Source organism: Halichoeres trimaculatus, unplaced genomic scaffold (assembly GCF_033239565.1).
Source record: "Halichoeres trimaculatus isolate MK-OKI-2021-1 unplaced genomic scaffold, fHalTri1.1 fHalTri1_scaffold_23, whole genome shotgun sequence".
Lineage (NCBI taxonomy): Eukaryota > Metazoa > Chordata > Actinopteri > Labriformes > Labridae > Halichoeres > Halichoeres trimaculatus.
The window spans coordinates 22,496,070-22,522,227 of record NW_027437201.1 but is presented as its reverse complement, the minus strand read 5'-3'; the positions used below and the strand labels follow the sequence as shown (position 1 = coordinate 22,522,227).

General features: G+C 40.1%; 2 protein-coding genes across 2 annotated transcripts in view; one reads left to right on the top strand and one right to left on the bottom strand.

Moving 5' to 3' along the window:
* Window positions 1–4,337, top strand: part of LOC141785573 (uncharacterized) — a 31,773-nt gene extending 27,436 nt beyond the window's left edge. The window contains exon 21 of the mRNA XM_074663945.1: window positions 4,046–4,337. Coding sequence (XP_074520046.1) covers window positions 4,046–4,140 — 95 coding nt within the window. The 3' untranslated portion in view covers window positions 4,141–4,337. The remainder of the gene's footprint in view (window positions 1–4,045) is intronic.
* Window positions 4,338–23,881: 19,544 nt separating this feature from the next.
* The window catches only part of LOC141784886 (rho-related GTP-binding protein RhoN-like), a 45,560-nt gene continuing 43,283 nt past the window's right edge, over window positions 23,882–26,158 (bottom strand). The window contains exon 5 of the mRNA XM_074662831.1: window positions 23,882–24,833. Coding sequence (XP_074518932.1) covers window positions 24,579–24,833 — 255 coding nt within the window. The 3' untranslated portion in view covers window positions 23,882–24,578. The remainder of the gene's footprint in view (window positions 24,834–26,158) is intronic.

Genomic DNA, 26,158 nt, shown 5'->3' with positions numbered 1-26,158 from the left:
ATCATCATTTTAGTCTGAACACTGCAAAGACTCAAAATCTTTCAAAAATGTCTCATTCCTAGTTAAAATGTCACATACGTCGTCAGAATTTAAAATTTATCACCCAAAGTGACTTGATTTTACACTTGCTTGAAACAAATTTCCATTTGAAAAATACTTGCTGTTTAAGTACGCGAAAATGCGTTTTATTCGAGTACTCGAGTACTCGATTTATTTTCAGTAGAGTACTCGAGTACTTAGATATTTGATAGCTGCAGCCCTAGAACACACTAAGAGCAGAAGATCACAATTTGGACGAAGAGCAGCATCAGAGGCTGATTACATCACAGATTAAAGGTTAACATGTTTCACCTGCAAGTAAAGACTTGAGAGAAGTCGACGGCAGGTGATTGAAAATTTGATTTCAGATCAAGAATTTTTTCTTGAGGCGTCAGCAGCAGGTGTACCACTTGGAGACTTAAGACTTTGGGCAAATGATGTAAAAAAAAAAAAAAGATGAACCCCAAAGTGCCTCAGATTTGTCCTGGAGCTGATCTTATTTTAGCTCGAGCTGAATCATTTCATTAACAGGTTTATATCTGGCAGAGCTCTGGTCCCCACAAGCGTAGAAACTCCACCCGGCGTCGTGTCTCTGCACATGTCTCTCAATAAAAACACAGATCTGAATGTGCTGCGAGCCGGTGAGGGCCAGTTAGGGGACGTCACGGCGGGGAAATGGCAGGCGCTGCCAGCCAAAATGAGACAGGTACCCTCGACAGGAGCGAGCGGAGCGACTTGCCAGGAGAGTGAGTGTGAAAGAAAGAAACGCTGCGGCAGAGAAATGGCCGGGAGAAAATGTCAGACTGGAGCGAGGGGGAAATGTCAGAACAACTTGGCCGCAGAAAAAGAGCGGCTGCCGGAGCGCAGAGATAGCTGACAGTTTGAGAGGAAGTGGCTCCCAGTCCCAGTCTCTCCTCCTGCCTCCTCCTGCCTCCCTAATTTGTGCTGCTGCATTTTTAATGAAGCTTTTCTTCTTCCACGTCCTTTGGCTCTCGTGGACCAGGTAATCAAGTCTCCCATCATACCCTCCTCCTCCTCCTCCTCTAACCCTCTTCACCCTTTCCTCTGCCCCATCGATTGAAATCACACACGGCTCTTTTCCTTCATGAAACAGTTTCCTGAATCCAAACTTTAGACTTTGATTAAGACAGTTTCTGGATGTGTCTGTTCTGGTTGGTTGCCTTAAAGGAATACGCCGCGTATTTCACAGTTTGTTCTTGATTTCCCATGATAACTTCAGATCTGTAGATTCTTGTTAAAACAGTCTGACAGTTTGAGCGTGCGACCCATTTACGCCACAGGGGTAAGACACATCTCGACTCCCGACTCTCTGCTCCCTACCGAACAGAAATGAAGATTATTGAAGATTATTGCAGGCTTTGAAATGAACTGGATTATCATTTTATATCGTTGTCTGTGTTTTGTTTAAGGTAGAGTCTGCAGGAATATTCCTTACAAATCCAAACTGGGCTCTTCCTCTGACTGAAGCTACAGGAACACACTCACTAACCCAGAAACCACCTGTACACTGCAAAAAAGTCAAATCTTATAAAGTGTTTTTGTTTATTTTAAGTAAAAACTGTCTTTTTATACTTGATCTGAGCCACATTCAACTGGTCAGTCCAGAAAAATGTCTTGTTTTGAGGTATTTAAAGACAAAATGAGGTCTGAATTGATTTGAAAAGTAAAAAAAATCTGCAGATGGAGCAAGAGAAAAGTTACTGGAAACTACTTAAAACAAGACAATTTCTGGACTGGTCAGGGGAATGTGGCTTATATTTAGTCTAAAAGGACATTTCTTACTAAAAATAAGACAAAAACACTTGATTAGATTTTAGTTTTTAGCAGTGCAGCAGTGTGTTTCTACGTGGGAGAGACTTGAGGGCCGTACACCGGACTGAGCATGTTAGTCAAGACAAGTCGCTTTAATTATCGAGCTCCTTCAAGAAAGCAGTTGTTCAAAGTTCTGTACACAAATACACAGAAATAAATAAATATAAGAATACAAATAAAAATAGAAAACATTGTAATAAAACAGTAAAAGTATAAAAACTAAAGAGTAAGGTGCCTTTAAGGAAGATTTAAAAATCTCTATGGTCTGGGAGGCTCTGATATATCCACGGTCTAGGGGCCCGCTGCAGAGGCCCGGTCACCTCTCGACGTAAGTCTGGTTTTGGGGACCTCCAATAGCAGTTGGTCAGAAGACCTTAGGGCTCTGGTTTGGGACCATTGAGGGCTTTAAAAGCTTTTAAAAGAATTTTAAAATCGATGCGAAAGTGGACTGGGAGCCAGTGGAGGGACGCTAAAACTGGTGTAATGTGGTCGCGCTTTTTCTTGCCAGAGAGGAGTCGAGCAGCAGCGTTCTGAAAGAGCTGAAGGCAGTTAATGGATGACTCATCCATGCCACTGTATAAAGAGTCACAATAATCCAATCTACATGTAACAAAGGCATGGATAGTTTTTCAAGATCTGCCTGTGAGAAGTGGGCCTTGGTCTTAGCTATGAGAAGGAGTTGGAAAAATCTTGCTTTCACAACGGCACAAAGTCGTTATCAAAGATGACACCACGGTTCCTAACATTAGATCGAATGTTTGAACTTGAAGCAGGCCGTTGTGGAGGTGTGTCCTCCACAGAAGATGATCTCCGTCTTGAATTCATTGAATTAGGGCTGCAGCTATCAAATATTTTAGTATTCGAGTATTCTACTGAAAATCCCATCGATTAATCGAGTAATCGGATAAAATACTTAAATAGTTATTTTTCAAATGAAATTTTTTCTCTTTAAGAAATATAATTTTCTGATACAGCATGTCAATAAGAGCACTAGCTTTGGTTGCTCCAAAATTTGTAGACACACTTTGACCCGTTACGTAGAATGACCCATTAGTCTCCAAACTCCAGAAAAGAAGCGAGATTTGTTGCTAGTTGCTATTTTGTATAAGAGGTAGCTTTAGGGGTCTGAAAACTCTCTTAATATGGCCTCAGCTCTATTTGAAATACTACTCTTTGATCTTTTTAAAATTAAACGATTCCTCGAGGCGGAGAAAATTACTCGAGTATTTTTTATAATCGAGTACCTCGAATCATTCGAGGAATCGTTTCAGCTCTACACTGAATTTGAGAAAATTCTCCCTCATCTAAGCCTAAACATCACTGAAGCAATCCAGAAATGCCTGTGTGTTAGCACAAGGTAATCATTTAGTATTTGACACATACCTGGTTAGCAGAAAGCTAACTATCACGCTATTTTGCCCCATGATGCTTACCAAGTTTTTGAAAGTTTCTCTTTGGTTGTTTTTCATCCTCCGTGCTACGTCCGCTATCGTAGCTGCTCTGATTAGCTTCTCCCACTTGCTAACCAACACTCAAGTCACTTGCACACTGGCAATCTGTGATTGGCTGATGTAACCACACCTACTTTCCACCCAGTTACAGTGTTACCAATTTCTTTAAATTTGTTATTTTTGCAATTGCACATTTTTGTATCAGGTCAAAATTGAAAAGAACTTATGAGAGCTTTGTAGTTAAAATAAAAATTAGAGTTTCTGGGAATGAAAAGTAAAATAAAAATGAGAATATATAAAAGTCAATAGCAAAAGTATCAGGATTTTTCGTTAAACGGTTTTAAATCGTGATTTTTTTTGTTCAAAAAACTTTTCTTTTTTTTGAAATTTCAACTCTTTCTTGTAGTCTTTGTTTATAAAGTGGGTTGGAAATAGTTAAATGATGCTAATCTTCGTCCTGTGCTGCTCCATGCTACGTCTGCTATTGTAGCTGCTCTGATTAGCTTCTTGATGTAACCACGCCTACTCTCCGCCCAGAAACATCCTGATAAAGCCAAAACATCAACATATAGGCAGAGGAGGGGGTTTGAGGCAGACACAGACACTCATGTAAAGACGACTGAGAAGGATTATCCCTTTTGTTTTTTAAGAAAAATCCTGCAGACTCCACCTTTAATGTCACAGATTGCACCGTGGATGTAACGCTCTCCTCTCTTCTCCAGCTCTCTCCAGACGAGCTACGGTTGTGACGCGCGGCTGGCTCCTGGACACCGTGGCAACCTACACCCTTCAGAGCTTCAACAAGTACACAACATGAGGCGAGGAGCTCAACGCTTCAAAGCAGCAGCCTTTCATCTTCCTGTCATCATCCCAGTTTTACTTACTGCTCATTTTTAAACGCCCAGAACTGTAATTTAACTGTCAGCCATGTTTATAACTTTAAGTATTGTAATGTGTGTGTGTGTGTGTGTGCGTGCAGGATGTGATATATATAAAGTTTAATCCGAAGAAAAAGCTGCAAATGAAGTCGTTCTTTACTTTCACAACTCCTCCACAGTTTGTGTCGAACACAGGAAGCAGGTTTAACGCTTGATGAAAAGTGTTTTTAAACGTCTCACAGCTCCAAAAATCCCCATTCAGTCACAGAAATCGAACATTTGGCTCCGGGGCCGACAAAAATGTGACACGCCAGCATCTCTGTGAGGTGCAGAAAAACTCCCTCTCAGCCTTTAATTATCCAGACACTATGGAGATGATGCAAAGCGGAGAGGGAACTCTTCACCCCAGCTTTAAGTTATGAAATACGACTCTTTAAAGGAGGGTGTTTGAATAAATCTGGGTTGAGGATCCAGCTGAGGTAAGCTCCCTCTGAGAGCAAACAAAGGTAATGTGGATTTAAACCCTCTCCCTGGCTCCGTGTCCTCCTCAGGGCTTCTTAAAGATCCATTTACAGTATTTAGTACCTGATGTCTCCTGTCGGAGCGTGTTTGTGTTTTAATGAGTGTTTGTCGTTCCTGCTCTCTGTTGTTTCTGCTCGTTATTGTTCCGACTTGTTGACAAACCCTCTGAGTATTGCGGCTTTCTGGTTCACGGCAGGAGGACTGCAGATTTCCGGAGCATGTCCCGGTGTTCGCAGCAACATGCTCTGCACAGAGGTGCTCTGAATAATTGAAGAGCCGTTGTGTGAGAATAAAATGAGACCGCAGAGATTTACAGGGAAGGAACCCAGGCTGGTGGAAAAATGACCTCTGTGTGTGTGTGTGTGTGTGTGTGTGGGAGTGTGTGTGTGTGTGTGTGTCCAGCTTGTTTACATGAGAATGAGATTTGAGGCCATGAGGAGATAAAGTGTGTTTGTCAGGTGAGGCAGAGTTATGATTATAATCAAAGCCTGTGTCCTGCTGTTTCACTTATTAATGTGCGGCAGTTTGGAGATGAAATTTATTTCACATTTTCCTCCTCAGTAAAACAGATAAAAACACTTCCTCCCTGATTGTGTTAGCATCCACAGGAGAGCGTGATCGTTTGTCTTCCTGATTGATCAGCTGATCGTGGGGCTGTGATGTAGGAGATGCAGCAGCAGTATTTTTATTAAGTCCTCATACATAATACATGTTAAACAAAACAGTTTCTTCTCATATGTTGTGTAGAGAGGCAAAGAAATGCTCATTCAACCCAACAAAACGTTTTTTTTTTTTAAATCCAAATGAAGCTTCAAGCCTTTAATCAAAATAACAACAGGTTAATAATGATCACATACAAGCTGCAAGAGCGGGTTAGAGACATGAGTGACTGGGTTTGAGCATCATAGTCGGTCTCAACTCAACTTTATTCATAAAGCACTTAAAAAACAGCCACGGCTGAAACAAAGAGCTGTGCATAAGAGACAACACAGGCATAAATAAATCAATAGATAAATAAAACAAATGATACCTAAATAAATGTTTCATTGTTCTGAAAAACAATTAAGAGCAATAAAAATAATTACTTAAATGTACTAATCAAGTGACATAATTCAACACAATTAGACACGTACAGCTAAAAAAATGAGCAACAGGTTAAATGTAAGGCCTAATAATCTCATAAATGTCTGGATTAAATTGTGCTGGGACGATTTGTTTTCCTCCAGATTTGAAATGTGAACGATTTTGTGGTTCAGAACATGATTGTTCGATATCTCTGATTTTTGCAATTTTAGTTTGCTTTGCAGTTGAATGATGATGACAATGATGTCTTCAAACTGTATCAAGGCAAGGCAAGTTTATTTATATAGAACATTTTAGCAAGGCCAGACAGAACAAATTAAAAAGAAAACAAATACAATTAAATTAAAAATCAGATTAAAATGAATAAAATACAAAAAACAAAATAAGATTATAAAAAAAAAGTTAAAATAGATATTAAGATAAGGGTCACAGTGCAGTGTTTTAAAATTTTGCGATTTTTTTTTTTTTTTTAAGAAAAGTTATTAAAGTGATTTGTTAAAATGCTCTAATAAAAGACAGCAGTAAAAAGGTGATACCAGGAGCCATATTTTTTCAAAAATTCCACATCACATGTGGGTCAGTTATAAAGATTAGCATAATTTAACTATTTCCAACCCAGTTTGGGAACGAAGACTAAAAGAGAGAGTTGAAATTTGGATTAAAATATATATATATGTATATATATGTATATATATATATATATATATATATATATATATATATATATATATATATATATATATATATATATATATATATATTTTTTTTTTTTTCGAACAAAAAAAAAATCACGATTTTAAATCATTTTGAAAAAAAAAATCCTGATACTTTTGCTGTTGGCTTTAAAATATTCTTGCTTTTATTTAACTTTTTATTTCCAGAAACTCCAATTTTATTTCAACTACAAAGCTCTCATAAGTTCTTCTCAATTTTGACCTGATCCAAACATCTGTGCATCTGCAACAATAACAAATCTAAAGAAATTGGTAACACTGTGTATATTATTGATAAAAAGTAAAATTGTCAGTCAGTCTGTGACATTAAAGATGGAGTCTGCAGAATTTTCTTTAAAAAACAAAAGGGATAAACCTTCTTAGTTTCTCCTATGGGCCTCTGTACATGAGTGTCAGTAGCCCCGGTTACATGAGGAATTTTTCGTCTTTCCGAATGTAATCCTTCTGAATGACTTTTCTGAAAACAATAGTTTACATGAAAAGGAAAATTCCAATCTCTGGTCTTCATGCGCCGCTGTAATCAAACATTGTAGTCAATGGGGCATGCGCAAACAAACGTAAACAAACGTTAACAAACGTTAACAAATTGAGGAGCGTCTCTAGTTGTGTCTTACATCATATCTGAGTATGCGCTGAAAGAACGCACCCTGACAACTTTCTGTCTGAGTGGATACAATTAAATGTCCATTCGGATCGGCACTTTTCTATCGGAATGAGGTGTATACAAAGGTTAAATTCTTTCCATTTGAGCAAATAAACCGAATGCAAGCGGAATGTTTGGGTCCACGCATACGTGGCTACTGTCTGTGTCTGCCCCACCCCCCTCCTCTGCCTGGATGTTGATGTTTTGGTTGTATCGGGATGTTTTTCTGGGTGGAGACTAGGCGTGGTTACATCAGCCAATCACAGAGTGCCCAGTGCGCAAGTGACTTAGCGTGTTGATTAGCGTGTGGAAGAAGCTAATTGGAGCAGCTACTATAGCGGACGTAGCATGGAGGAAGAAAAAACAACCAAAGTGAAACTCTGAGAGCAGCACAGGGCAAAGAGCGACGTGAGTTAGCTTTCTGCTAACCAGATATACCAGATATGCCAGATATTAGCTTGTGCTAACATGCTAAGTCAGGTGCACTGCTACCAAGCCTTTTCTGCATAGAAACTAGATGCTACACTGCAAAAAAACTGAAATCTTATCAAGTGTTTTTGTCTTATTTTGAGTAGAAAATTTCTTTTTAGACTTAATATGAGCCACATTCACCTGACTGGTCCAGAAAAATGTTTACATTTCTTTACAGTGGCTCACTCTCGTCTCATACCTGTCTTATTTTCTCAATGAATGTGTGACCACGTGTTATTTACAGTGCGTCCTGTTCTTGATACTCAGGTTCCTAAACAGCTGTCACTGTTTTATACGATCCTGAACAAACTTTTAGCCGTTCTGATGTTAAAGTCGTCTGTTTTAGGAAAGTCTGATTTGAAATTAACTTGAATAATTAAACATTGCTTCTGGCTTTGACTTTATTATAGAACAGAGCTGTTGAGTCGCTGCTTCTCCGGTGAATCTGAAATTTCTGTGGAGGTTGAAATGTTTCTGATAATCACATTTTTTAATACTTCAAGAGTAAATCCACCAACATCCTGTTTGTTTCATTCACAAATCAACACATCAGTCGCACCGTGTCGACTATCTGCATCTGGAAAACATGCATCTTTTATCATGTATGTTTCTACTTATAGCGTCCCTCTGGGTGTGTTTGTGGTCGGCGCAGTCGTGATTATAATCTGTTCGATGACCAGAACGAACGTCGAGGGGAAATCATTTTGTGTGAAACCATAAAGCGCTGAAACAATGTGGAAATGAGTGAGTGAAGGAGTGTTTGAGTGCAGAGGAAACAGGAAAACATATTAATCCTGCAGCCAATATCAACTATTCAAGCAGAGTGAGCTGGGAACAAAAACGCCTGGAGGAAACGACTCTGCTGGAGTGATCACGCCCTGCGCCGACCCTGGATGGATGCTGGTTTAAAGGGCGGGTGTGAGTTCGCTTTCAGAGTCTTTCTGTGCAAAGTTTGGTTTTTATTTACCCTCAGTTTTTGTTTCCAAGGCTTTTTTCTTTATCTGCAGATTTATAAGTTTGCTCCCTGACTTTACTCACACACTGATGTGAGTTTCAGGTTTTTGTTCAGTGTTTTTGTTCAGTGCTGGAGCCGCGTGTTTACAGGGTTAGTACGACCGCAGCATTCAGCAGCCGTGTGTGATGAAGACAACAACCAGGTGGCTGAAAATAGAGAAAAGAGCCCACACGAAACCGTAATGTCAGCACGTTCGCTCCGAGGCCTTTTGAATGCCAGATGTTCAGTGCCAGACACCACAGCGCCAGGACGCCGCTTTCCTCCAGTCAGCTGATTTTTCAGTGCTGAGCTGCAGCAGAGCGTTCACTCAGCTCTGTTTCTCTGTTTGGGAGGCGGCGTTACAGCCTGACACGGAGCAGAGGCCCACAATGCAGCACTCTGTTTGTCTTTGCTGTAGTTGGCTGAATGGATGTTGGAGCGTTGTTTTTAGAGGGAACCTGCTGGTCATGTGACATTTCACTGAAATATTCCAACAAATCTTTGCAAGACAAAACATAAACTTTAGACTTCTAGCTTAAAGTTTATACATTAAATGCAGCCTACAACAGAGCATCCTTCATGGCCCAAGATATCCCAGAATTCCTTGCAAGTCAGCTGAAAAAACATGGTAACCCAAACTGGATGATGATATTTAGTTTCAACACAACGTCAAGCTGAACAGATGTTGTAAAAAAACTGATTTTTGAGATTGTTTTGGAAATGTTAGTGACACCATAGTGTTGATGTAAAACTAGCAGGTAGTTAGCCATGCTAGGCTAAAAGAGCTGCTTTAAGCTGTATCCATCTTTAACTCATTGGCAAACGACGTCTATTGACAACATCTCTGTTTCTCAATGGGACTATTTGGTGCACAGTCTTGCGTGCAGTCTAGTGGACCGTCTGGTGGACAATCAAGAGGATAGTTTGGCAGATGGTCTAGTTGTAGACAGTTTGACGGACAGCCTAGTGGTTGGTCTGGCGAACATTCTGGTGGACGTTCTTGCAAACAATCTACTGGACAGTCTGGTGGATGGTCCCATGGACCGTCTGGTAAACGGTCTGGTAGACATTTAGGTGGACGGTGTAGTGGATTCCAGTGGATGGTCTGATGGACAGTCTGATGGACGGTCTGGTAAACATTCTGGTAGACGGTCTGGTAGAAAGTTTGGTAGATGTTCTGGTGGATGGTCTACTGGATGGTCAAGTGAACGGTCTGGTAGACGATCTGGTAGGCATTCTGGTTGACAGTCTCGTAGACATTCAGGTGGACGGTCTGGTAGACATTCTGGTGAATGGTCTACTGGATGGTCAAGTGGATCATCTGGTAGACATTCTGGTGGATGGTCTACTGGATGGTCCAGTGGATGGTCTGGTAGACATTCTGGTGGATGGTCTACTGGATGGTCTGGAAGATGGTCTGGTAGATGTTTTGGTGGACAGTCTTCTGGATGGTCCCATGGACCGTCTGGTTGATGTTCTGGTAGATGTTCTTGTGGACAGTGTAGTGGATTCTAGTGGATGGTCTGGTAGACAGTCTTGTAGACATTCAGCTGGACGATGGTCCAGTGGATGGTGTGGTAGACATTCTGGTGGACAGTCTACTGGATGGTCTGGTAGACATTTTGTTGGATGGTCCACTTGATGATCCAGTGGATGGTCTGGTAGACATTTTGGTGGATGGTCCACTTGATGATCCAGTGGATGGTCTGGTAAAGTTCTGGTGGACGGTCTACTGGATGGTCCAGTGGATGGTCTGGTAGACATTTTGGTGGATGGTCTACTGGATGATCCAGTGGATGGTCTGGTAGACATTCTGGTGGACGGTCTTCTGGATGGTCCAGTGGATGGTCTGGTAGACATTCTGGTGGACGGTCTTCTGGATGGTCCAGTGGATGGTCTGGTAAAGTTCTGGTGGACGGTCTACGGGATGGTCTAGTGGATGGTCTGGTAGACATTTTGGGAAGCTTTTCCATCATTATCAAGCTTGTAAAACTGTGTACTGAAGAACTGAACCCTGAAGGTGGCAAAGGGCTCTCTTCAGATGAAAGACCAATATAGATTTTAAAAAGGAGAAGCGATTAGATTGAGAGACAGTTGTGGAACGTTGTAAGTTGGTCTGCTTCAGGCCCCTTACACTTCAACAGAGTTCGCATCACGATCGTGAGAAAAGGTGAGAGAGATCATGGAGAGGATCACAAGACTAAGCTTTAGAGACAAGTGCTAAAACAAATCAAAGCTTATTTTCTCACTTTTTTTGGTTAATACATGTTTTTGGTGAAACCAGCCTTCATTCTGCTGATTTCTAAGTACAAAAAACTTTCAAACAAACTTTTTTCCCAGATGAAAGAAAAGAGTCTACTCTTTGTTTTGATAATTTCAGTCTTTATATGGTCGTAGAAAAAGAAATGTTGTTAAAATACTGTTAAACAGCTGGCATCCAATGAGTAAAGTTAGAAAGATGTTTCTCTTGATAAAATCTGGTGGAACTTAAAAACGGATAACTTCATCTTCAAATTCAGCCGACTCGACACTCAGGGAAACGTATCTTACGATAAATCAGGGATGGGATTGATGAACGTGACGCAGTAATGAAGTCAGAGGAAGTCTGTTCATGTTTATCACGAACACTAGAGGAACTAACCAGTTTGAGTATCTGTTGTTTCTCAGGTGTGAGCTCCCAGTGTTACATCATAACACAGTAATATGTTATTCATGTGTGTATGCATGTGTGTGTGAGGAGATGTGTGTGTGTGTGTAGAAAGTAGGTTGCATTAAAGCTGTCCTCTGCGTGGACTCATCACGGAGGATATTTCTGTTCAAACGTTTCACCAGGGAAATTAGCACACAACAATCTGCTCGACCATCTGGAACGTTTCAGAGAGCTTGTTTGTTTCTGAAGCTTCACATCTGTGTGTGAGTGAGTGTGTGTGTGTGTGTGTGTGTGTGTGTGTGTGTGTGTGTGTGTGTGTGTGTATGCAAACATGTACAAGCAGATTGGCTTCAAACACCTGAGGGCAGAACTTTGCCTCCGAGCTAAATTCAGCATAAGCAGAGTGATTTCTCCTGTTTTCCAAAATGAATGAGGGATGAGTGTGTGCAGGATTTTTCTCCTGCAAGAACGGAAACGACGGTCAGGCCGTGAGACCAGAGAAGATACAAGATGTTTGAGCACAACCACTCGAATTGGAAAAAGCCAGTTGGGTCTCAGACCAGGTCTCTCTGGGGGACTCTGTTATCCCCTCAAAGACCAAGTTGTTTTGTCTGGACTGTCCTTCCAGATCCATCTTCTCCGTGGAGTCTGTGATGATCTTGAAGAAGTCTTTAAAGTTTTCTTGTTGATGGAGAAGTGCTGTAAACAAAGTCTAAGCTCCCTGAAATCGATAGCTCTGTCAGTCCGTCTAAGACTCAAAAAAAGTAAACAGTTATTTTATATTTTATTATGAAACCAATGGTTGACATCATCACCTTTCACACAGTCATAAGGATCCTTACGTTGATACTTAGATCAGGACCTGCTGTGCCTTAAAGCCTCTCAGAGCCGCTAGCGTAGCTCGAGGGGAAATACCAACAATAATTCTTTACCTCCAGCCTGTGTATTGAAATGATCTGCTGCTCATATCTTTTATTTTTCTTTCTTTAACACTTTGATACAAATCTTTTAAATTCAACATAAGGATAAAAATATTTTACATTTTTTGTCAGTGATGTGATGTTGGAAAAATGTGCCCCCCAACTATGTGACAATAAATAAATACATACATACAAAAATAAATAAAAATGAAAAAATAAAAAAAATTACAATACAAGACACAGATGCATGGATTACAATTATTCAAAGTAACAGGAAGTAGAATTGAAGTAACATGGATCTGTGTTGCAAAATTCACCAATTTTTCTTCAACAAGATTTTCTTAAATCTTCATCTTCAAGACGGACAAGCAAATTATGTGTAAATATTTAAATAATATAAAACTAAAGGGAAAGAGAAGAAGAATCAAATAAGAAAGAACTGAAAATACAAACAAACAAAAAATAGAAAAAATACTGAACAAAAAACCTTAGGTTTGTACGCTGCTTCCTTCAGTGACTGTCAGTCTTTTTGTCATGATCCCAAATTTTCAGTTTATTTCTTCCCAACATAAGCCGACCACTTGGACCAGCTTTTTTTCTGATAGCTCAAAGTTCCCCCTCATTTTATAAGTGAAGCTTTCCATCTGAACTCTTAACAGATTTTGTTTTAGCTAACAAAATAAAGTCTGTATTCGACTGGACGGTATTATCCAACATGACTTTGGTTTCCCTCTGAATATTATTCCAGTTTGCTTTTAATAATGGACATGAACGTGGACGTGATGCATATTCTCTCCAATAAGGAGATACCTGATCAAAATCTTAAGACCAGTTGAAAAATTGCTAGAATTTACCTTTTGCACATTTGTACTTTAATGAGGTTTTAAGTGGAGCTACGATATGCAAAAGCAAGAAGGAGGAGTGTGACAAAAACATTCAGAACTTGTGATAAAAATAAAAAAAAGGAAATGGGTTGTTTATTGCCTCATCAAAAGTTAAAGACCACAGGCTACTAAAGCCAAAATCTGCTCCAAATGTTCATTTCCTGTCAGGCATTCACACGGTCAGTCCCTCCTGATGCTAAAGCTAAGAAGCTGTCTCTTCAACGTGGTCGGATCGTCGAGCTGCATCAGCAAGGCCTCTCTCAGCGTGCCATTGCTGCTGAGGTTGGACGCAGTAAGACAGTCATTCTACGTTTTCTGAAAGATCCCGAGCATTATGGGACAAAAAAGTCAAAGGTAGACCAAAAAACATTGCACCGGCCCTTACTGGAGCCGACTGCAGCGCAATAACCATCAGACGACATCTGCAAGAAAAGGGTTTCAAAACAAAAAACAATTCAAAGACCTCGTCTCCTTCAACGCTACAAAACTGCCCGTTCAGACTTTGCCAGGGAGCATCATGGGACATTGAAAGGTGGACGGTCCAGATGGCTTCAACGTTACCGCCATGACGAGGAGATCCCACCTGAGATGTTTCCTACCCGGCACAGTGGAGGGGGTCCATCATGATCTGGAGCTTCAGGTGGTGCAGGGTGGTCAAACGGCGGCTGGTTACGTGCAGATGTTGCAGCGGGCATCCTTCATGACTGAGGGCCCTGGTCTGTGGTAACAGCTGGGTTTTTCTATTTTTTTTTTTTTTTTTTTTTTTTAATAAAAAATAAATAAATAAAATTAAAAAAAAATAAATAAATAAATAAAATACAAAAAAAAAACTAAAAATTAAAATTAAAAAATTAAAATGATTTAAAAAAAAAAACAAAAAAAACGTTGTTGCCCTTTGTGAAGCCATCTTCACCATTTGGAGCAATGTTCCCAAAAGCTTCCTGGAAACACTCACATCAATAACAAGAACAGTGGAGCTACTCATTCCTGAGTCCTACTGAGAAAAACTTTTCTTCTGGTTTGGAGAGTTTTTTGGACACTGGAGTCTTCTTAATAGAATAGAATAGAATAGAATAGAAAATACTTTATTTATCCCCGAGGGGAAATTCAGGAGTCACCGCAGCATTTAAGAAAACAAAAGTAAGAAAGAATATAGAAAGTGCAAAAAAAGTCCATAAGAAATTAGATGACGACATCCCGTCCACCACTCGTCCACCACTCTCCAGCCCAGCCAGCCTCCACCTCCACAGGGTCCAGGACTGAGCCTCCCCAGAAGTCTGTTCAGTCTCTGTCTCCTGGATCCTGTCTGCTCACAGCAGGCGAAGCTCCTCCAATGTGGGGTCGGCGTCCGGTGTCAGCTCCATCAGCCACGTCGCTGGGTTAGCACAACTGGCTCGTCCATCCCCCCGGGGCTAGATCCCACGTTCCCAACAACAATGGATGGAAGGACAGGTCCACGTCGTCACCTCCCAGCTCACATCCGAGAACCAGCACGTCGTCCTCACCTCCTCCTCCTCAGCTCGAGGGAAATCATCAAGCCCTACACTAGTTAGCATTGACATGCTACAGGCTGCTAACAGCTAATTTCGCATGTAAACAATGCAGCCATGGTTACATGTAGGATCTCCAGACAAACACAGGAGAAAAGTAGTTAAAAATATCACCGAAGCCACAAAAAGTTTGGTGTCCGTGACCAACAATGAACCATACAAAGTGATGATCCACTCCAAATACAAAGATTACGAAAAAGAGACTGAAAAAAATTACAAGAAACAGACAAAGATGAGAGAGCTGCTGCAACAGGCAGCTACTTGGGTAGCGCCTAGCAACGGAATGTTAGTAAATAGTGTATCTTCTTGTTTCCATGTGTGAAACCTCGACTGTAGGTTTGTGTTTGGGTCGTCCTGGGTCAGTAGGCCACATGTTGAGTTAATTTGCTCTAATCCCTGAATTGTGTGTTTATCCTACGATGTAACACCTGGAAAACTGAACAATTAGTCCGAGCCAGCTGTGTTGGACTCAGAAGATTAAATCCAGCTTGTGTTTTAATTTCCAAATGAGCTGAAAGCCTCAAACAAACCCCTGACAAACATGTTCCTGTGTAAATACAACAAACGGCGCTGATATTTGGATGTTTGATGTTCATGTCGAAGCCTCCGTGAATGATGAAAGCATCCGATGACCCTCACTGCTGTCGCACTCTGCTGCTGTGATCCTCATTAGCTGCTGACCCGGAGCCTTTGAGCGTAACATAACAACACTCCACACTATTTTGATCGTACCTTTTGGCTGTGAACCAAGCACGCCTCAGCTGGGGTCACGAGGAGGGAAACTATGCAGAAAACCGACTGGTTTGGTCGCTCTGGAAGCCTTCACTTCCTCCCTCGCTGAAAATAAGGTCACTGCAGCTTTGTTTGCTCCAACGCCAAATTTGCAAGTAAAATTCCACTTTGAGAGGTTTTAAATATTGTGTGTGCGTGCTGTAAACATGCTTGTTCATGCAGATTTGTGTTGTTTTGAGCGTTTGCTCGCCTCTCGTCTTGACTTCATTGTTGTGCAGAGAGAACAGAAGGAAAAGCCTCAGCCCTCGCGGACACAGGGCACATATATATTTAATCTGCTGGATTTTACATACTCTTTAAATGGGTCTTCCATTTTTAATGCCTTGCTCTGGCACTGACACGGCAGCCATTACTCCAGCTCTGCTATTGTGATCGCGATGCTGCTCCTCTTTCACCAAACTCCCCTTCCTCTGGGTGTGAAACGTGGGGGTTTGAGTCAGACTGAGCTGATAATAGAGCTGTTTCGTCGGCCATCTTCCCCCTCAGAGCGTTCGGGGTTAGTTTTACGGCCGCTGACACTGTGCAAAGCCGGAAAGGCATTAAAGATGCAGAAGGGTTGGGCCTCGGTGGTCACTGATCACTGCTGCTTTATGGGGGGATTAAAATGAACGGACCCCTGCAAAGTGTTTGTATCTGGATAATGGAGCAGATAATAATAATGTTGAGCCGGATAGATTCCTGTCTGGATCTGAAGCACACTTACGCTCTTTGCAGAGAAACTATGAAATTAATTTTACATGAAAACGAACCATGAATACATTTGTACTTTTGGATTCTTTCTGTAGAAATGGCTGCCTGATCTCTCCGGGGACTTGTTATGCAGGCTGTTGGCTGGATGTGAAACCTGAGAGTTGTTGTTAATGTTGCTGATTGTTGCCTCTCTGTAAAACATTTAGAGCTCACTCTGCTTAAATGCTGTGTGATTAGACGGTTAGATTGAAAAGCAGCTCTCTAAATCCTGAGCAGAGAGCCTCAGAAACACTCGTCCTCTAAATCAGTCCAGCTGAAGACTTAATTCTTCAGGTGTTCCTGAGAAAGATCCCCAAGTGGGTTTACTCCGACATAAAGTCCATCCAGGAAAAAACACACATTTATCAGGGCCCAAGCCTGAGAAAGGATTATTCTTACCCTGCTTGAGGTAAACGTGAACACACCTAGCCACAAAATTTAGTCGGCTGTGAAAATTTCTGATTCCAGTATTAGCGCAAAAAAATATGCTCCAAAGCGCCCCCTAGTGGCCTAAAACTGCACCCCCTTAGGCATCAGGCAAAGACCTACAAAAAAGTCTCCCATGACCATGGTGAATTCTGAACAGGAAGTTCGTGATTCAGACTTTAACATCGGATTTTGACAATTTGTAGGGTATGTATTTGAACGAGCTAGTCCGAGGTTTTGGATTGGATCGACTCCAAACTTGGTTTGTGTATACTCAACACATTGATGATTAAAAGTTATTCAATCAATTAAAGAATCTCAATGGGCGTGGCCAGGACAAGGGCTAAAAGTTCGGCATTTTTTCAACACATGTTCAGTGTAACGGCTCCGACACAACCATGTTATTATTATCACCAGAAAGTACAGTGCCCCCAAATGGCAACAGGAAGAATTTCAGTTACAGGTTACCTATTTCAATTCACTTCTCTCAGGTTTTTCATCCAATCAACTCCAAACTTAGCTTGTGTGTACTCGACACATTGATGATTAAAACATATTCAAACATTTATAGAATCTCAGTGGGCGTGGCCAGGACACGGGCTAAAAGTTCGGCATTTATTCAACAATGTTGGATCTTCACGAAAATAGACACAAATGTTCAGTGTGACAGCCGGGACACAACCATGTCATTATTTTCACCAGGAAGTACAGCCCCCCCACATGGCAACAGGAAGAATTTCAGTTACAGGGTATGTATTTCAATCAACTACTGTCAGGTTTTTCATCCAATCAACTCCAAACTTGGCTTGTTTATGCTACACACACTGTTGATGAAAAGCTATTTAAAGAGTTTTTGTAACTCAATAGGCGCGGCCACAAATGACCACAAAATTTGACCATTTGGGACGCTTTATATTGTACAATGTAGGATCAGAACCAAAATGCACACAAGTGTTCACCATCACAGCCTGAGTGCATTTCTATTACTGGTTTTGCAAACATTAATGCTCCATAGCGCCACCCAGGGGCTCAAAACTAACTTTGAGCTACAGCCCTGAAATTTTTCACCCATAACCTTCATGCCTAGACCTACAAAAAAGTCTCTTAAGCCCATTGTGAATTCTAAACAGGAAGTTCGCAATTTGGACATAAACATCAGATTTTGAAGATTTACAGCCTATATATTTCACTGAACTATTTCTAGATTTTTTATCCTATCAACTCCAAACTTGGCTGGTGTACGCTACACACACTCACTGTGGAAATTTATTAGAGATTTTTTTGTTACTCACTGGGTGTGGCCATAAAACACTGCCAAAGTTGTCCATATCTTCATCATCAAGAATACCTCCATAGCTCTCTTATAAATATAAAGAAAGTTAAGATGTAGAATATACCAAAAATATATAAAGAAAAATAAAATAAAATAAAAATAAAAAATATTTATAGAAAAGCATGATAATAATAATAATAATAATAATAATAATAATAATAATAATAATAATAATAATAATAATGATTATTTTTATTATTCTTATTAATATTGTTGTTGTTGTTGTGAATACTAACAATAATAAAAATTATAATTATTATTATTATTTTATCTTGAATTTAATAGAATGTGTTGTCACTATATTATTAGTTTTATATTGATTAATTTTATCATTATCATTTTCATTTTTATGTCATGTTATTTAATCATTTTTTCCTTTTTAATTGGTTGGGATAAATTACTTTTTATCTGTATTGTTTTGTTTTTGGTTTTTTGACTAACCATATTTCAAAATCTTGGAAATGTAAATTTTAAAAAACGAAAGAAAGAAAACCTTGCACACTAGCGGGCCACTTGACATTTTCATCCAACGGTTTCTTGTAATTCCATCAAATTGTAATCACATTCATCAGCATCCAGGGCCGTGTTAATGATAGAAATAAGAGTCACAGAGCCAACGCAGCAGAAGCAGCGTCTTCTTTCTCCTTCCTCTTTGGAAAATGTTAAAACGAGCACTCTGTGCAGTGATTCAGAGTCTTCCTGCAGGCTCCCAACCAACGCTACAATTAGACTTTGTATAAATGCTTTCATAATAAGCATGCTGCCCTTGTTTAAACTCTGAAATAAATAAGTTATCAACGTACCAAACAAAGGTTTTGGTTTCTGACAGGTTGACGCAGTAAGTGCACACTGCAGAAACTGAAATCTAAGTGTTTGTGACTTAATATGAGCCACAGTCACCAAACGAGTTCAGAGGAACGACTTATTTCAGAGTGTAAAAAACATTGGATGGATTTCAGTTTGTGGTCCATTAGCTGCTTGAAGAATTGAGTTTCGGACTCAGACGTGAACACCTGATCAGAGCTGATCAGGATTAGTCTGGGATGTCGTTTTATGGCGAAACAAAACCTCTGATTTCCTCCTCTGATCTGATTCATCCAGCGTCTCCTAATTCAAACTGGTGTTTGCTCTGTGTATCTCGGCGCTGGTGCTTTTTCATCCTCTGATTATTTTGATTCCACCGCACAAATTTTTATGCATGAGAACCAAATTTTTAGTTTTCTCCCCTTTCCAATCCAGACTGTTATTTGCATTTCTCTCAGCTGTTATTTTAAGCCAAATATTTGCTGCTTGCATCAGATTAAATCTGCCCTGCGACAGGCAGAGCTTCAGCCAGTCTGGGCCTCATGGCTGCACTCGGGGCGGCGCTGGCGTCTCCGCTGCGGGAACACGACGCCGTCACTTTGGGCTGCTCGGTGCAGTATTCAGATCGTCTGCACAGTTTGGACTTCTTGGTGTTTTCAGACACAGTCGAGCGCTGGTTGTCACAGCTCTGCTCGGGGACAGAAACACAGATTTCTCCAGCTTTTACCCGTGGAGTGGTCACCGCAGGCTAACGCCGCTTTGCCTCGACTCCAAACACCAAACTTCTTTCAAAGCTGCGTCAAACACATCCAGACGGCTTCCCTTTGATTCGGCCTCACTTTGAACATCAAAGTGAGTCCAGCCATCTTTCTGTATTGTCTGAGAACTCTCCCTGAACTTCATCTTCCTCAGCCTTCCTCCTTTGTCTTCCTCCTTCATTTGCTCATGCGTTAAATCCTCCAGGACTCATCATGCTCTGCTCTAATCCCAGGAACTGCACAATAATCTACTCATTGTATGCACCTCTGGATTACAACACCGTCCATGGTCATCCTAAAGCCTTTTCCTCTCCGTGATTAAACTTCTGGTCCATTTAGAGTTCATATTTCCTCTTCTCATTTCGGCTTTTCCCTCCTAAATCCCCTCGCTCTGAAGCTCCTGTGTTTCCTGTAAAGTGTTGCTAAACTAAGCGGCTGAGCGTGGTGTCATTGAGCCAGCCGGGTCTGCAAGGACGAGAGGGACGAGAGGGCTGAGTGTTTGCTTAATGTGTTTGCCCACTTCAGCCAGAGTCCACAGAAGTGGGATCCTTCATATTCTCTGGAGCTTTGAGATTTCTGTCACCAGAGGAGCGACCGAGCCGGCGCCCGAGGCCGAGGTCACACGAGGCTTCAAGTTCCCACTCGAACTTTATTTAACTGGTTATTCACAGGCCTACAGCTGGTTTTCAGCACTCAGCGTGAAGCGTAGGGCGAATATTTTAGTCTTATCGATGACTGAGACAGAGAGGGAGTGAAAAACCGTCTTTGGCAGAGACCTCGAGCAGAGCCGGACTCATTGGTTTACATGCAGTCGATATTCCAGTTTCTGAAACATTTGGAATAATGGCTGAAATACACCAGATGCATCTTCGTCTCCGGTCCGTCTCCGCTTCGTCACAACAACAGATCTGATTGGTTTCCGAGATCGAGCAGAACAGGAAGTAGTGACTGGAAACTACCTAAAAACAGCCAGAGACTTTCAAAATAAAACAACCCGTGTCAAAATCAGCTTGTAATTATCTCGACTACGATGATAAACAGACATAACAAGCGGAGCCAGACGAGAAGTCAACAGGTTTGAGGTTTTTCAGCCCAACATGAACGAAGAGAGACTTATCGAGTATTTAAGGTTGTTTTCCTGTTTTTCGTGGTGTCCCGATCCAAACAGCGACTCTCGGAGAACATCATGACACAATGCACGATGTTTCTGCTTCTTCCTGCATCCATGGCAACAACAGCAACAGCAACACGGCGGGAAATTTGGCAATTTCCTCAATAATCGAAGGCGAGAACGTAAAGCAATGAAAAAGGAGCAGGAGCTGAGCCTCGTATGGCTTGCCATCCCGGTACTTTCTGGTGTCATCTTTAGTTTCGCCGTTTTACAGCTCGGACTTCCTGTACTCAAAATACCAAGATTCCTTTCAAACAGAGCACAAATGAATGTTCCTTTGGATGGAGATATCCTGATATAGACTTTAAATCACTCCTGTTGGTTTACAAAGCTCTGAATGGATTAGAGCCAAAATATATCAATGATATTTTGATCCCATATGAACCATTAAGACCGCTTAGGTCATCTGGATCAGGAACCAAACATGGATAGGCAGCATCCAGCTTCTATGCTTCAAATATCTGGAACACTTTTCTTCATCTTAAAATCTGTTTTAAAATCTGTTTCAACTTTTTTTCTTTTAATGTTATTTAGTTTTATTGTATCTTATTATTTTTAATCTGCTTCTTTTTTTTCTGTCTGTAAAACACTTTGAATTGCCTTGTTGAAATGTGCTATATAAAAAAAACTTGCCTTGATAGGCGTACACATGACCAAACATTAAGGTTAGAAAAGGAGGATCCCAGAGGAGATTTCCAGGTTTTTAAAAAGGGTTATTGGTGTTTATTGCTAATAATCTGAATATGAAAGGGTTAATGACGGTATGTAAACGAATGGAACATGAGAGACAAACAGAAGCAAAGCTGAGGTGGTAGAAACTAAACTTCACAATAACAACTTTGTATGACTGATTATAAATCTTCAAGCAGCCTTTAGATCAACATATACCACCATGATGATGATGATGATGATTGTAGGAGTCAGACTGATGATAATTGTAGAGGCAGCAGGTGGGACTCCACAGGTATTTAAGAGGAAGAGGGAACCAGTCTTTGAAAGGTAAACAGGTGCTGGTTTCAAACCTCATTTTGTCTGTAAATAACCTGAAACCAGACATTTTTTCTCAACTGGTCAGTTTAGTGGCTCATATCAAGTATAACAAGACAGTTTTTACGTAAAATGAGACAAAACACTTGATAAGATTTCTGTTTTTACAGTGTAATAGTTGGACATGACTGAACTCACTTTGGTCTTCTAGGGGTACACCGATCACAATTTTCTGTCCCATCACGATCTTTAAAAAGCCTGACCTGCAGTTACCGATTTTTATTTTTTGACTTTTTTATAACTGACAGCATTTACTGTCCACGCTTTGAGCAGATGGAGTGGCAGATGTCTGTGTAACATGAGTCTGGTTCTGTCCGAGGTTTCTGCCCATTAAAGGGAAGTCAAACTCATGGTGGATTAAGATGAGATCAGACTCCTTATCTCCTTATCTTATCAATTCCTGATGTGAATTTTCTTGGTACCAAAAGTAGCTTTACAGGTTTTCTGTGTCAACAACATTTAATTGAGTTTATACTGTAAGTGAATAAAATGTAATTGGTCCCTGAGTCTGGATATTTCTGGACATAATTAAACAGAAACAGGTCAAAATTTCACACAGTGTGTCGTTGATGTACTGTGTTGTTATATATTAATAATTTGAGTAGGCCATCTAGTGTCTTAAAGTGGTTATAGCAATGATTTAAGTTGTTTGGAACCTTTCCATCAGCCAGTAGCCTTTCATTAGCCTGTTAGCTTTTAGCATTTGAAATTCTCAGTATTTTTTACAAAGAGTTGATGTGATATGTTTCTGTGCTGAAGCATACCAATGCAGTTTCCCATATACGTTAGCATCAAGCTTGTGCTATTTTGTTATTTTGGTAAATAAGGTGATTTATACCATTTTGAATGTACTGAATATGAATCTCCTGAGAGAGAGTGATCTACATTTCTTTATGAAGTCAGTTCTTCTGTAAAACTTCAAGCTGAAAATCCTGAATCGATAAGGGAATTGATAAGGGAAACGTTTAGCACAAAGGCTAACGATATCGATGGATTGAAACATTTCTTATCGATTCTCAACAGGAACTGGTTTTTGATTCCCATCCCTACTGGTAATGTTTTTGTAAAGTGTCTTGAGATTACGTTTGTTATGATTTGGCGCCTTACAAATTAAGACTGATTGATTGATTAAAGACTGATATACCATTGATTTTTCAATCTTCTTTTATTAAAACTAATTGAACTATACCTGTGAAACAATAAAATCTTTATGTTTTAACTGAAACAACCAATAAAGTGTAAAGGTCTCAGAGCAAAAACCAACAATGGCTGTCAGACCTTCCTGGAGGAATATAAGATCAGGAAATTAAGGTTACTTAAAATTACCAGTATTACCTCCTACATTGAATTTACCCACTGCCTGAGCTGCTTCCTGTGTGTGTCCAGCATATATCAACCCCCACAAGCTGCTCCTGATGAATAAATATGCAGAGGACCTCGTGCAGGACAGTTGAATCTATGTAGACCTCCTTTCCAATCCAACTGGAGACCAGTCCGCGGCCCCGCCCCGGGCATGTGGCGTGACCCTGCATGGCAACACGGCAGAGATGCTGTGAAATGTCACTTTCCCATTGCTCATGGAGGCAGCGAGTTGCTGCGGGGCCCCGTCCATGATGGTGGGAAAAAATAGGGTAGAAGAGTGACTGTTAAAGGTCAGACTGCAAGATTCATGGACGCAGGCCAACGCAGCGCTGCTCGCTTTAAATGTGAGGGTGCAGATGTAGTTTATTATGGATTTACAGAATACTGTGACGGTTTATGGGTGAAAGGGATGTGAACGATCTCAGTTTTCTCCTCTTTTAAGTAGATTTTTGTTTGATGGTTGCTTTGTTTATACGTTTCCTTCAGTAAAATCAGTTTAAAAGACATGTATGAGAAGTATTTAAGAATTATTTTAAGTGTTTCTCTTCTGTGCTGTTGATTCTGAGTTTTTAAAGCCAAAATGTGAAGAAGAAGCGTTTTTCAAAGAGCAAACACTCTTGTCTTACAGAGAGCTGGAAACTACCGGAGCGCTTTGCTCCAATGAACCGAGACGCAGAGAGAAATACTGGGGCACAGATAAAAGCATAATGGATCAAAGATCTCCCAGTGTTCACTTTACTTCCTTCAACCCAACAATTCAGGATCAATCTGAGTCAAATCAGAGAGTTTAGCATCAAAGTTTTTCCAACACGGAGCAGAGCAGGTTTTTATTTCATGATCACATTTACAACATAATGTCACAGTCCCACTTTCTCCCCCAATGACTTCAATTCCCAGTGTGCATCGTCAGAATAATTTTAATTTCACAACATGTCTGAGTTAAGTGGTCAGTGGTTATTCAGATTTTCATAATAAAAGCACTTGTGGTTTCAGAAAATGAGTGTCATCTCAGCCCACAGTTTGTTTTTGAATCTTTTATCTGTCCGGATTTTTTTTTTCCCATGAAGTGGAGCAGCAGAGTTCCTCCTCTGACATTTATGAATGACTCAGAAAAGTTAGCGTGCATCATTTTGTGCTTCTTTTACTCAAACACTTAAAGAAAGAAAAGCATTTCAAAAACAGGAAGCAACATAAAAGAGGTCAAACCAGCTCCTGCATGTTGAGATTTCTCCCGTCCTCGTTTCATCTTTCCTCCCGTTTGTGTCCATCAGCGCTTTTGTCATTCTGTTCGAGTCGAAGCGTTAAAGAAGTAAAGCTTTTCCCCACAACAATAACCTCCCCCGATGAGAACACGGTCACAAAGAAAATAACATGGAGCATTTTCCGTAAAGAACTCCACAGGATAGCGTTTGCTCTTGTTTTCATCATATCGTCTTTATGCAGTGCAAAGATCTGACAAGAATTCACCAATAAATTAAGTTCATGTGCAGCTGGTCGTCTGGTCCTACATGAGCGTGCAGCTTTTAGCGCGGTCCTTTCTTATAGTCGGCGTCTGCTCATGAATCTCAGTCCGGGGCGGCTGCTGGGAGACCCGCTTCAGGCCGCGACGTGATCCAGCACGTTTGATCTGAGGCCGGTGGATGCGGAACACAGACGATAACGTGGTGACGTGAAAAACGTCGCGGACGCTGTTCTCTGAGTATTTGGAGGTGCACTCTGCGTACGCCACGGCGCCGATCTGCCTCGCCAGATTAGTCCCCTGAAAAGAGACAGACACAGGAAGAAAGTCTGTTAAAGAGGATGATAATCAGCCATGAGGTCAACAGTTACTGCTTTCAAGAGGCTTTGTAAAACTTTTATTCATCTATTTCTGAAGCAGTATAAACTCTTCTTTCAGCTCTACTTTGGTCTCCACCACTTTCAGAGATATCTGGCTTTTCAGCACGAAAAGTAGCTTGTTGCTAGCTCGGTTTGTCCGTCACTTTGCAGAGTGCTGTTTGAGTCAGATAACTTTAATAATCTGTCGAGTCAGATCACTGTAAATGATGCACATTGTGTTACTCCTCATTTAACATCAATGATCGTTTAATATGGAGTAGTGAGAGTGCCAAGTAACTAAAATAAATCTATAAAAGAATAAATAAATAAATAATAAATTATATAAGAATCTATAAAAGAATAAATAAATAAATAATAAATTATATAAGAATCTATAAAAGAATAAATGAATTAATAAATAAATTATATAAGAATCTATGAAATCATAAATAAATAAATAAAAAAATATAAAGGAATCATGAAACAATAAAAAAAAATGAATTAATAAATTAATTATAGAAGAATCCAAAAAAAGAAAAGGCTAAAAAAAAACAGAAATATAAAGAAAAATAAAGAAAATAAATAGAAAAGTGCTTAAAAAATAAATAAGTAAATAAATAAATAAATAAATAAATAAAGAAAGAAAGAAAGAAAGAAAGAAAGAAAGTAGCTATATGAAGTGATATTAATCAAAGAATAAAGCCTTAAAATAAAAGGCTAATAAAAGTATAAATATAAAGACAAATAAATAAAAGTATTTAAATCATATTATTATGTCACTTTAAAAGCGAAGGAAATATGCGCAGAAATTTTTTTGGCAATTTGGCACTCTCACTACTCCATAGTTTAAGATTCTCCAATCAGCATGGAGTGGGCAAGGTCATCATAATGAGCAGTTAATCTTTAAGTTTCATTTTCGTTTTGATTTAACGTCAGTACTTGTTTGCTGTGTCAGTGAGTGACTTTATGTATTTATCAAAGGCATTATGTAACATGAATGACTGTAAACTTATTTTAGTTATTTTTGGGGGTTTGTTTGTGTTCATGTTGCAGGTTTACGATCAGTTTATCTGATTGATCCAATTAAAAACTTAACATTTGTTGTGTGTGTGAGCATAAACAAGAGGAAAAAGGAAACAAGTTGTGTCCCCCGCACTTATCCTGAGTATCCTTCCTGACCTACAGGAGGTATAGTTTAGTAAAATCTGGACACACAAACTGTATAATATTTTGTTATTATACAAGACTGAACTAAAACTTGTTGCA